Genomic DNA, 12,945 nt, shown 5'->3' on the forward strand with positions numbered 1-12,945 from the left:
TGACACGGGGAGAGAAAGCAAGGAAGGAAGAAAAAAAAAAAAAAAAGACTGGAATACAGGTGGTTGAGAGAGCAGGAATATGTACGACCTCGTTTGTACCAATGCAGACATGCCTAGCAATGTGGTGCCATCAGCTCCAGTTTAACCAGCCTTTGCAACATTATACATGGAATAACAAACACGCCGATGAAAACAATCACTATTTTTGAAAAAATCTAGTTAAACACCACCTGAAGGTGTACAACAGTACACAACCAAAATTTGCAATGGCAAGGGGCCCTTTTAAGGGGTACTGACACAAAAATTTTCAGTTGTTTGCATCAAATAAAGACCAAGCTCTCAAGAAGGTGTACTTATAAGTGTGAGTGCACCCTGAAAAATTACGTTTTCAAAAGTTAGTTTCGCTTCCACTGTAACCTAACATCAAGGCACGGTATGAGCTTTTCGTCACGTGCTCGTGCAAGACGTTTCCAGGGCCGCTCCGTTCTGTTGGCGATGCCCAGGCAGCCATTTTGACTGTTTTGGTTCCTGGCATCATCATAGCTAGCCATACTGGTGCGTGACAATACTAGAACTAATACTGTAGCCCGACGTCGGGTTAGTGTCCCTGCCAGCAGGTGCACCAAGCAAAAATCGACTAAGTATCAAAATAAAATTTCTTTGCAACATTCCCCAGCTTCACACCTGCTCAGAGCTGTCTCCATACAAAAATTTGTATGGCAAAGTCAGCTTCGAAAAGTGGTGTCAGTGGCCCTTTAATATTGGCAAGAGAATGAAAGCAACACATATAAAGTAGGTCTTCCAGTTGCCATTACATTTAAGTGTGTAATGTAACGAATGCATAACATGCAATGGCCAAGCAAACACAGCTAAAACTCAAGCAATACCCAGTAAGCACAACTGGAGTCAGCTGCTGAGGGGCCTTTATTATTTCATAATCTTCATGCTTGCCCAAGACGGGGTGGTAGAGGAGCATTCTCAGCTGATGCGCGGATATTCAGGATACATTGGTAATACGTTCTCATGCAGACAATTAGAAATGTCTCTTCCAATCAGGAGAATAAAATAAAGCTGACTGTGCAAAATGGCATGAAAAGAAAAAAATATATATAAAGAATGAAACTACACGAGTCACACTAGTGGACCCGTACGCCCACAATGTTCGATGCCTAGACGTCCCTTCGAAGATCATAACAATGGCCAACAGATGTGAAAAGTAATAACAAGAAAAAATGAAACGATCACACAGCAACCTCAAAGGCTCGTGCCTGCCTGAACCCAGGGAAAGCTAAACAAAGAAGAAAAAAAGTACATTTTCCCAAAAATTCAGCTAAGCAAAAAAAAAAAAAGATATTCACACGAACCTTGCTAACTTGGCGCATTCACGCATGAGAAAGCAAAAAAAAACAAGAAGGAATGAACAACCACACACTCACTCAGACACACTGATAAAAGATCAAAACAAGAAAAAAAAAAAAAAAAAAGCGGGGGATGCAACAATGTCTGACAGTCCCCACAAGCTCAGGGGGGCACAGTCTGTCCGCTCTGCTGTCAATGCAATTTTTCTTGAGCAAGACCAGATGGGGTAAACAAGTTGGGTTGATGTCCAATAAGTCAAAATTCATAGGCAGCAGAAAAAACAAAAAGAAAAACTGCACACTGAAGACCATCCCCCCAAAACGCTACCAGTCCCTAGAGGCGGCCAGCCATATTCTTCTTAGCACACAGGCGACATGTGGCAGCGTACAGCCAATCCAGAGCGGTTCTCGGAAAAACAATTCAACAATGAATAAGAGAAAAAAATATATATGGAGGAGGCGCATAGCACTGCCAGTCACCAACAAGACATGGACACGGTTCTTCGAGTTGCAAGAAGAGCGCCCCAGAGTCCTGCAAACAGTTCGGAATGCCTTCTTGAACCAACCAGTGTGGCTACCGCTAATTTAAGGTACACGAACTGACTTGCAGAACTGCAGTCGATGCCCCTTGCAACTGTCCAACGATGACCACTGCCAGCCTAACGATCAATTTTACTTGGGCTGCTTGAAGGAGACTTGCAGCGGTCGGCCCGCGTAGCGGAACCCGTTTAAGGCCTCGATGGCCCACACACAGTCCTGGTAGTTGGCCATGGTGACGAAGCCGAAGCCCTTGGACAGGCCCGTGGCTGTGTCGCGGATGATGTTCACCTTGGTCACCGTGCCATACTGGGCAAAGAGTTGCCACAGCGACTTTTCGTCCGTATCGGTCCCAATGTTGTAGACAAAGAGCACGTGCCCAGCTGCATCGGCTGCTGTGGGAGCGGGTGCCATGCCTCCCATCGGGTACTGGTAGGAGCCCGTCAAGGGGTTGTAACGGTAGCGGCCCTGGGCGCCGCGCATGGGGCCTCCACCACCGGCGCTTGGGGGCCCGATCAGCTGACCCTGGGGCCCACGGCCACCCGGAGGTCGCAGCTTCTTCGAATTGTCTTCCGCGAACTTAATCAGGAGTGGCTCAGTGGCGCCCGGAAGCGTCTGGCCAGTCAGCGCCGCCATGGCAGCCTCGGCATTCTCACGCAGATCGTACAGCGCGAACGCCACCCCCTTGTTGCTCTGTCCCGCGTCGTCCTTGAGCACTCGAAACTGGATCAGCCGGCCAAAGTCTGCAAAGAGCTTCTCGGCCTGCTCGGGGGGGAAGTGCTTGGGGATGCCGCGAATGTAGAGGTTGGCGTGCTTGATGGTCTCGCCACCCGGCCTGGCGTATGCCACCTTGATCTTCTTGTTCTGCAGCTGCAGGCCGTTGAGAGACTCAACCGCACGCGCCGCGTCGCCAGCTCCCTGATAATCGACAAATCCAAAGCCGTAGCTGTAGCCGGTTGCCTTGTGGCGCACTATCTTCGATGACTTAATGGGACCGATGCTGGTGAAAAGGCTGCGGAACTCCTCGTCCGTCAGGCCCTGGGGAAGGTAGTTGATGATGAGGTTTGTTTGGCTGTTGCCTCCGTCGCCTTCCATGGCTTCGTATTGTTCCAGCGTGCCCCGTCGGTTCAGGCCCTCACTGCTCCCGTTCGGTTGTTTCGTCTGCTGATTTGGTCGCCTTGCCAGGAGTTGTGGGATTGCAGCGGCCGGCCCTGGTTACCCCGGAGGTGCAGAAGGGAATAAAAAAAAAACAGCCCTTCCTCCGTGAACACTGTGGCAGGTGTGACGTCAGTCAGCAGGGTGGCAAAGTTGACAAACCCGCCGGGAAGACAGGAGGGCCCCCAACGTCAGCAACGGAGAGCAGCAGCAATGGTGAGTAAAGATGGATCCAGGCCGGTAAAAAAATAGTGAGAAAAAAAAGAACAAAAAAAATTACGAAGAAAAAAAAACGGGTAAAAAAAACACTGGCTGCAAAAGAGCAAAAGAAGGTGGGAAGGAAGGGGGTTGGTTATCAGGTGCTTTCTGTGTACAGTGCTCGGCCATCATCACGTCAACGCATCAAAAAACGATGGGCACAGACACTGCGAGAAAAAAATGGCTGGCACAGTAGAGTTGGGCTGTCATGGCAGCATAGCAATCTTGTACAGAGGAAAGGCATGCACTAGTAAACTCTTACACAGGCTTCACTGCAGTCAACTACACTGCACTTTGAAACATTCGCAAATGCAATGCACCAATCATTTGCCACAAAAGATTCACCAGATAGCAGGAGAGCAAGCCACTCTGTTAATGGTCATAAGCCAGGCTCCCTTCCACTACATGCTATATTGGTGCGCCAAACTGATGAAACGTTCAGCTTGCACCCCAAATTACATCTTTTTATTCCCGATTTGATCACTGCAGTACTTCACAGTGCTTCAGCTCAAAAAGCACTGAAATTGAAGTGATATTTTAGTTTGCTTAAAGGGATACTGAACAAAATTTTCGCCGCCGAGATAAATGGCCCAAATGAAAGATTGGGTGCTGAAATTTGTTGAAACAACCTTCATTTCAGCCAGAGACCGGCAGAAAATAATGAATTTAATGCATTTTTCGCAAATGGGCGCGTCTAGCGGACGCTCCGCGAACAAGAGAGGAAGTGACGCGAACCTCGGCGGATACTGACTCGCCAACCGTGCTCGCTGCAAAATCGCTTACCAATCGACATCGCACGCCGCCACCCGCTGCTGCGCGTCTGTCTCAAAACAAAACGTGTTCTCATGGTCGGGAAGGTGTTCTTGAGAGGAGAGGTGGAGAAAGGGAAGTGGCAGGGCAGGAGAGAGTGCGCCGGTTGCCACCTCTTGCTGGAGCATTCGACGTCACGGCTGTCGACAAGCGCACTGGCGTGCAGCCGCCGCGCTCTCACAATCCACTAAAAATATGGCCAACTGCTCGAAAATACGTGAAATAAACGTTGTTTATAGGAACAGTCGTGTCGTCCGAGTCGAATGCAAGTGTTTTCGTAGCTTTTTCAAATTTTTGTTCAGTATCCCTTTAAGTAATTGGTTTTTGCGAAGACTATAGTATTGCACATTAATTTTCAGTGTCATAAGACCCATACCACTTGTGCTGTTTTGAATGGTTTGGCACGAAGGCCATCACGTGTATGGGGTACCTACATAAGCTTACTTAGTTTTTCATTTTGCACTTTTAAAAGCTACAAAGAGCTCTCTGCAGCATTGTGTCATGCTTCACCCGGTTGTTATACGGTGGTACACAACAGCACTGGTAGTGCTGTATTGTGTCACCGATGTTAACCACAGCACACAGAAATAACTTTGCAAAATTTGCACAGCAACAATACGATAAGCATGTACAAATGCTTTTGTTTTTCACTCTTTCACAAGATCTGCACAACATGAACGTTTACCAGGTGCTGTGAATGAAGTAGTAATTAGAAGATGTCGCTACCAGTGAGCTGGTAAATGGTATGCTGGTAAGTGTGGCTACAATTTGTTTTTGCTCCCAATACACAAGTCTAGTAGTGATTGGGAGCAGCATAGGTCTGTGATGGGTGATTGAAGTGCCCAAGAGTATGCCTCTTTTGACAATTGCTTTCATTTTGAATATGTAGGTTAAATTACCTTTGTTCGCATGGATGAATCCTAAAAGTTATTTTTGCAATTGTCTGGCTCGCACAAGAACACATAATGCTAAGTCAGGGTGAAATACAGCTGCAATGCACCTTTACATAATCATGTGCACTGACACTTGCAGAGGTCTTCAGCCCGGTGTCATACTACTCCGTTACACACAAAAACAGGCAATGCTAGAAAGAAGCTTTAGACTGCTGTAGTTTCTCACATTTGTGAACAAAAAACAATGTGTCTAGTAAGTCAACACAGCATTTAATCTTATACTTTTATGACAATGTCAATTATTAAAGGCCTCACACACGTGAACGAAACACCAACGGACAAGGAGCTTCACAATTTTCTGTAATTGGCAAGCCACAGTGCATTGCCCTTGATCTAAGCCATAACACAATGTGAGATGGCTGAAGAAAATGGTGCACAAAATAATGCACATCTTGACATCACCTAACATCCACAATTACGTCGGACTGAATCGTTAATGCTCTAACATGTTGTATAATTAATGCTAGTGCCATTCCCTTAAACACCCACCTTCCCATTTTGTCCCTTCCCATAAACACCCACCTCAAATCATAAGAAAAATTGGAGGCCGCTTAAGCTTCGCCTTTAAGAGTTGAACGGGATAGCGATATCCTGCCCTTGGTGCGCACTTTACTGCAATATTACTGCGATATTACATCTCGTACTGTGACACCTGTATACAGGACACGTATTTTTGGGAAGCATGAAAGTTACTTTCAGTGCAGCTCCAAGCAGAGGCGTGGCTGTGTGGTAGAACACCTGCTTGCCACACAAACGGCCTGGGTTCGATTTTCAATCGGACCCAACATTTTTATTATTTATTTTATTTGCAGCTTTTTCGAGTTTTCGGTCACGGACAAGATGATTTTTCGCTCACAACCAACGGTGCCGACGCCGACGGCGAAATTTCTGCGATACGAGCTCTTTAAAGGGGCCATGACACCCAATTTTCGATCATAATCTTTGTTATGTGGATTAATCCTTGTGCATTCACAAATAAGCTGGCGAAGTTTTTAGTGCATCTGGTCGAGCACTTAATTTAGAATCGAATATTTTTATAAACACGCGAGTGGCCCGAGAGTCAGGCAACACTGGTGCACCCGCGAACCATTACGTAACAAGCAGCTAGCTGTGCAAGCGTCTGCACTGCGGTGAACGATATTGTTCAGTGGTCAGCTGCACGTGATATCGAGATATTTTAGCTTTCTTCAGCTTGGCACTAAAATTGAACGATTTGCAGCGGCTGAAACTTTGGTAGAAGACGACCGCTCCGTTCCGTGCTGCACATGACGTCACACGCGCCACTGCAAAATGGCGGCCGCCGGCGGTGGGCAGGGTTTACAGCCGGCGACTTCTAGGGCTTATTTTGCACTGAAATATTCTTTTACAGCCCACTTTTGAAATCTGTATAGGCATAATAGACCCTCTACTTCTAGTTTTCGCTGAAAACCACAAATCTTTGGGCAACCGTGTCATGGCCCCTTTAACGCTATCGCATTAATATAGAGCCCCACTGTGGTGGAGCACCTTTAGGTCACAAGTGCTCAAGCTTTGATGACGCTGAGAGCACACCTTTTGAGAATTGAGGCCCCGTGTGCAAAAAAGAATGAAGCCATGTGGCTGCTGCGGTATCATATTTCTGCCAAAATTTCCGTCTACAATGAACCAATACGCAAAACACCTGGCTGCCAAGCACCTACTAGACTGTCAAGAATGTGCCCCCTCTGAAAAAAAGTCGTGACAGCCCTCAAAATGCCACCAGCGTAAGCAGCCAGAACCACCCTAAGAGCAGCCCAAAGACAAAGAGAGGTGGACAATGAAAAATATCCCCCGTTGCGTGCCAGTCATAGCAAACTTGTCTGTGACATTGACAAAACTCTTTTCACTCACATGCAATCGGTGAAAGAGGCTGCCTGCAGCATTTATGGGTGCTTTGTCGCCTCAGCAGTGCTCAGCCTACAGAATGCTGTTGCGCAGTCTCCAACAAAAGCTGGAGGCCCAGATTCCAGCCACCATCAAAACACTCTGTCGCTTACTAGTGACCACACTTGCACTGCCGGCAACCTTGTCCACCGATTGCATGCTCGAGAGCAGCATGACAGCAATGTGCAAGCAGTTGGTAACGTGGCTTTTTTTCATACTTCACAGGCTTTCTTTGCAATGCAGAAAAGAAGAGCTACATGAGACTTATCGCACAGGAAATAATTCAGCCGGTAGTTACTCAATGTGCTCTACAACTCTGCAACCATAATTGGGTCTTCAGCCAATAATTAAGAAGTTGGGTCATTGAACACGAGTAAGCTGAGGGGAAAAAAAATGGCCTGAGTAGCTACAGGCTTGTAGTACGAATAGTATTTGTTCCGTTCAACTCGATTCCGGTGCACCTTTAATTTTAAGTCTGGGCTCAAGTTACGTGGAACAATCTGTGCATGTTTTAATCTTCCTATCAGATGTGAGATTCATTCCCCTTTTGTGTCAGCTATTCACCCTTTACCATTACAACAGTGCTTTTCAACATCTTTTTTTGTTCTTTTGAATTTTCCAACCATGCCACTGAGAAAAAAAAAACAAATAGAAAAGGAACGGTTATAGCCATGAAAGCCACTTACTGCCTTCGCCTTTTACGGTACTACATACAAAACATGTTCTCAGCATCTGTAATCTGCGTGCCACAGTTAGAATCAAAGTGTTTCAACGTTACTGCACATTAGAAGACGTAGCATTAGTGACGACTATGATTGGTTCATCTAGTCCAGCATGTCAAAAAGTCCTATATTTCAGAAGTCAACGAATGACATGAAGTTTGTTCAACTTAAACAGTTTGAAAAGGTCATTCCCAGAGACAATCGCCAGGAAGCTTTGGGTAAACTAAATGCTAAAGAACCAAAGCTGCCAAAGAAAGAGGACTCGCTTCTGAAATGTAATAAAGCTGTGTGGCAGTGCCTTGTTGGGAAGTTTCACTTGACCAACAATGATCCATTTTATTCTCCCTACTGCAAGGCGTAGTGCGAAGATAGGAACACAAGAATGATTTTCAGTGTTCAATGCTTCGTATAATTCATCAGATCATCTGTCACTGAATAAGCATCTCAAGAAAGGCATCAATTCAAACCCAGACACCCTTGAGCTACGGTTGAGCCTCTGTTGATACCGCATAACACTGTGCTACCGTCTGAAAGAAATTTAACGCTACAAGGGAAACAATGCTTTCTAGGAAATTCTGAGGTTTAAAACTACCAAACCACCATTTGACTAGGCTCACCCTAGTAGGGGATTAATAATAATAATTGCAGAGGTTGAATGTCCCAAAACCATGATATGATTATGAGGGACGCCGTAGTGGAGGACTCCAGAAATTTCGACCATCTGGGGTTCTTTAACATGCCCCTAAATCTAAGTACACAGGCCTCAGGCATTTTCTCATCCATTGAAAATGTGGCCGCAGCAGCCATGATTCGATCCCATGACCTTCAGGTCCACAGTCGAGCAACGTAACCACTAGACCACCGTGGTGGGCTGGGGGATCGGGAAAAAGCTTTGGTCTTAACTTTTGTTACAGTGCAAAATAAGCACACAGGATGGGAGAAGAGACGGCACCCCTCTGTTGGCTCGCGTGCAGTTTGCACTAAACCACGCTACACAGCGTTTATACGGCATCAACGAGCCCACCGTTTTATTCTCTCAATTTCTGGCCCACTCGAGCTTTTAACATTCACCTAATCCAAGTATGCAAGGGTTTTCACATTTCACTTCTGTTTCTAGCATTCAGAGCTGCCCACGGGAAAAAGCAGCTTCAGCAACGTTTAAAATATGAATTGCCGGTGTACTTATTTTCATAACACTTTCAAAACTAATGGCCCATGTGCACCACTAATATACTCTCAACGAATACACAAAACACCCCATATCGAAAAAAGAGTTAAAAAAAAAACGTATTAAGTTCGTTGAAAGTGTCTCGGATAAAAGCTACTTTGGTTTGAAATGAGCAAAGTGAGAATACTAGGACCATGCTACTTCTACTGCTTTCAAAGCACAGCCTGCCACGTATGAAACGGAGTATAGTATCTACAACCCTAAGTGCATTAATGTCGAAACATACAATAAAAAAAATAACACCAACACTGGACATGTAACAAACAGCATGCAACACATGCGTCACTATACGAGTCTACACTCTGCGCAAGTTGAAAGAGAACACCATGACACACACTAAAAAAATTCCAATAATTGTGAACATAAGAAACAACACACTATTTACTATTACATCTGATGTTTATTCCGAGGAACCTTTTTCTTCTTCGCAGCATTAATAAACAAATTACCACCGTTACATGTACATCCAACATTTCCTTTCAAATTAGCCTACAGTGTACACAATCTAGAATTACCACCTGCAACTAAAGGCTGAATTAAGCTAGCTATGCTAAGTTGACATTCAATGTTTTTTCTGCAGTAGTTTTGTGCATTTATGCTTGTTTTAGTTAACACACTACAATTCATTACAGCAAAACGAGCTCTGTAGTCACATAACCAGCATGGAAATGACAGGAAAGCGCGGCCTTTGGATAGGTATTCGCAGACTTTCACAGTGCACTATATTAATTTCTCTGACTTCGCAAGCTGCAGTCTTCCATACAAAATCTGTTCGTCATCTGCCTGTGCATCTACCACACAAGGGCCAAGGAGATTTTCCAAAATTTCAATTTTATTTCCACCTTTGTATGATATCTCATAAAATTGATATGACACTACCATTAGCAGTGACCTTCATGCTGGCAAACAAAGCACTCCCAGATAGCGATTCGCAAACTTCGTATTGTTGTCCAATGCTATCAGTGATTTGGCTCATAAAACTGCGCATAACACCAGTAGTGCTTCACGACTGTGACAACACAGATACACTGACTTATGGGACCACAGCCAAACAAAGCTGATGCTTCATAATCACGAGCAATACAAAAGGCAGCACCGAATTCATTGTCAAGCCATGTTTACCAGCAATTTGTGGATCTGAACCTGACATGCCATGTTAAAAGCAGCCTTTGCACTCAGTATTCAATCACATCGAAAGCTTTTACGCTGATGTGTCTTGCCAATACTGCCTCCTGAACGTGATTAGGGAACTACATTTCACATCCCTTCAAGGGGCACTTTCCATCATAACCATGCTGGTTGACTACAGAAAGCTGCGTTACTGTTAGCGCCACACTTCCTTCTACGTTCATTAAATTTTTTACTGGAACATTCAGGCATGACATAACAGGCAGTGTTTTGAACTAAGCCACCAAATGGTGGCGTCACGCAAAAGTTACTTGACAGCAATTAAACAAAACACTGCTGGTTCAGCAACGGTGAATGTGCCAGCAAGCAAACAAGAGGCACACCTCACACAATCTGCCAACCATGACAGCCCAATAAAGAAGCACTTCATCAGCAAATCCTTTCAGAGAGTCCTCTCCCACACGGAATTCATTTCACGCCATCACAATATGCTGGCCACACACATCATCGCCACGTCTGCCAAATGAAGCTCACCCCTCTTACAAAACTACTGCCAGAAAGACTTGGCCAATTTCATGATGCTACAGCGTGGACACTTTCCATTCCATCTTTCCAAGATACAAAATTAAATCTGGCTACCACTTTTTCCTTACTACTTGGATGAATGAACACAAATGAACCTATACTAAAACACAATGAGCAAAACCAAGGCCTTCATATGCATGTTGTCAATTCAGATTAAAGGGGCAGTGACATGATAATTATGCATCTTGTTCTTTAGTAGCTAATGGACCTACTTATCACGGCTGGTAACCTTGTTTGCTCGAACACACGACGGTTAATTATTCGGAGACGTTTTTAGAGCACGCAGTCGCAGTTTCGGCTTTCGGGGAATGCCAGGAGAGGCGGATTCGTGTTCCCTTCGTCAACACATCTGGCCATGTGGCCAAACAAAACAGTTGAGCACGTAAGGGGAATGGCAGCCAACAAACCCGTGCAATAGGTAGCTTACATTACAAACAAAATTATGTTTATGTTGCGAGGAGCACCGTTTTGAACTCACGTTGTGCAGCAAGAATTTACTGATTTTAGAAGGAATGCACTGCCGAAGCTGTCAGCTTAAAACACGTTTTAGGGAACAGTGTAAGAAAAGGGCGAAAGATGCTGACAGCAGTGCTTGTTTTGCGTGGGTCCCAGGTCTTCTTCAAGTTTTGCAAATGAAAGTACTACAACAGTAAGGTATGCAAATTTCAATTCACATCACCGTTCTCACAGTATCCTCACTACCGTGTGTAAAGAAGCTCCATGGTGTATGGGTACTGATCTCGAAAGGCATAAAATGCTAGCCAACATGGACAGCTAGTAACATTTAGGCTAACAAACTCCACTCAAAATTTGGGAAGTGGCGTTGTGACGAACCCCGTATTCATGTGAAAGGACTCTTCTGGGAGGCAGAAAACAATATTAAAATGCAATATTGCGAGAAAAGTTACAGAATAAAAAGAATATAGAAAAAAATGTCTTACAAAAAGACGCCCTCAATGTGCGTTACTAGAAGAGCAAAAAAAAAGTACACATGTTAAAACAACAATGAAATCATCACAGCACACAAATAAAATAAACACTCGTTCTTCACGAAAATTACGAGAAAAGCTCTTCGCTAGAAACGTTTATAAGGACAAGCAAAAGAATTTCATTACGCGACTTCTAGAGATCGCGAAAAAAAATCGCGAGAGGCGGGAAGCGCACTTCATAAAAACCTGCGTGTCTTTTGAGGACGCTGTCCCGGAAAAAAAAAAAAAAGCGGTGAAAGGCTAACGGCACCGCACATCCGACGCATGCGCACCTGGCTAGGGGTGATCGAATAAAGCGCGGGGGGTCTCAACCGCTCCACACGAGCCCCTCGGCGTCATTTCCAGAACGAACGCGGCACGAAATTTTCATTAAAAGCGAAACTCACACGCTACGAAACGCGCCGGTGTCTTCTTATAGCAGCCCCACCCAACACAGTCCAGAATGAGCGAGGCAAAGAAACCAAAATACACAAAAAGGTCGGGGTAGCACACAAGAAACCGGCATGAAAACGCGCGCAGTAGGCCAGAAGCCAGGCGTGTTCATTGCACGGATGCCGGGCGGAAGCACGAATAGTTTGACTACGCGGCGCAAGAACGTTCCCCAAAAGTCAGTCAACGCCAGAGAGCATAAGCAAAGGCTCTCGTGCGCGCCAGCGTACGCTGGACCAACCAAACAAGCCGTCGTCGCGTTAAAGAGAACAAAAAGTATAACAAGAACTCCCGCCGACGCTGCCGCCGCCACCATAAACGTTAGGCCTAACGTGGTTCAGCGTGCATTGGCGCCGACCGGTCGCTTTCTCGACCGGAATCGATAGCTCGGGCGCCGGACGCGCATCGGAATTTGTCGTATCGGCACCAGTATTCACTGTACGCGGTGTGCGAGCACAAAAACGCGGGCGAAACGAGCGAATTAGGGAAAAAAGCAAAATCGGCTACTCACAAAGACGGAATTTCACGTCATAGACGCTGCTGCATGAAATTTTGGATACCGAACACTGGCCACCTGCCGGCGTAAAGGACAACCACGCTGATCGATAAACTACTCCGCACCGATGAGCAACGGCGCGCATTTACTGTCGGTTTCGGAATTCTTGCAAGTTAGGACTCCGTGTACATCAGCTGTTATTGATCCGTTTATTTTCATGCGGTTGAAGTAAACTTATGCACGTTCAAGCATTTGTGATAAGTGAACACGCGGAAGTCCCAGTGCTCTGAAAACTCTCATCTTACATGCACCGCTGTCACGAGGTTACTTTCGATCGAGATTGGGCCCGATCGCGCTTGGCTTTCTTGAGCAATTAAGCTGAGAAAAACAGCCAA

The 12,945-nt window shown here is 45.5% G+C and overlaps 1 protein-coding gene across 4 annotated transcripts; it reads right to left on the reverse strand.

The window, feature by feature from the left end:
- Nucleotides 1–911: 911 nt before the first annotated feature.
- LOC119371963 (ELAV-like protein 1-B) lies at nucleotides 912–12,698 on the reverse strand. Of its 4 annotated transcripts, XM_037642412.2 has the most exons (3): nucleotides 12,566–12,619; nucleotides 11,578–11,602; nucleotides 912–3,362 (listed from the first exon to the last, which is right to left on the reverse strand). In XM_037642412.2, the coding sequence occupies exon 3, from the start codon at nucleotides 2,988–2,990 to the stop codon at nucleotides 2,031–2,033; it is 960 nt and encodes a 319-aa protein (XP_037498340.1). In that variant the 5' UTR covers nucleotides 2,991–3,362; nucleotides 11,578–11,602; nucleotides 12,566–12,619; the 3' UTR covers nucleotides 912–2,030. The 4 variants fall into 4 exon arrangements, with proteins under 4 accessions (XP_037498340.1, XP_037498342.1, XP_037498338.1 ...); XM_037642414.2 differs by lacking the exon at nucleotides 11,578–11,602 and having other exon boundaries at nucleotides 912–3,165; nucleotides 12,566–12,698; XM_037642410.2 differs by lacking the exon at nucleotides 11,578–11,602 and having other exon boundaries at nucleotides 12,566–12,693.
- Between the last annotated feature and the right edge of the window lie 247 nt (nucleotides 12,699–12,945).

This window comes from Rhipicephalus sanguineus, chromosome 10 (assembly GCF_013339695.2).
Source record: "Rhipicephalus sanguineus isolate Rsan-2018 chromosome 10, BIME_Rsan_1.4, whole genome shotgun sequence".
Classification (NCBI taxonomy): domain Eukaryota; kingdom Metazoa; phylum Arthropoda; class Arachnida; order Ixodida; family Ixodidae; genus Rhipicephalus; species Rhipicephalus sanguineus.

What these genes read in the sequence shown, in the direction of transcription:
- LOC119371963 (XM_037642414.2), bottom strand. Translation starts at nt 2,990, where the DNA reads ATGGAAGGCGACGGAGGCAACAGCCAAACAAACCTCATCATCAACTAC.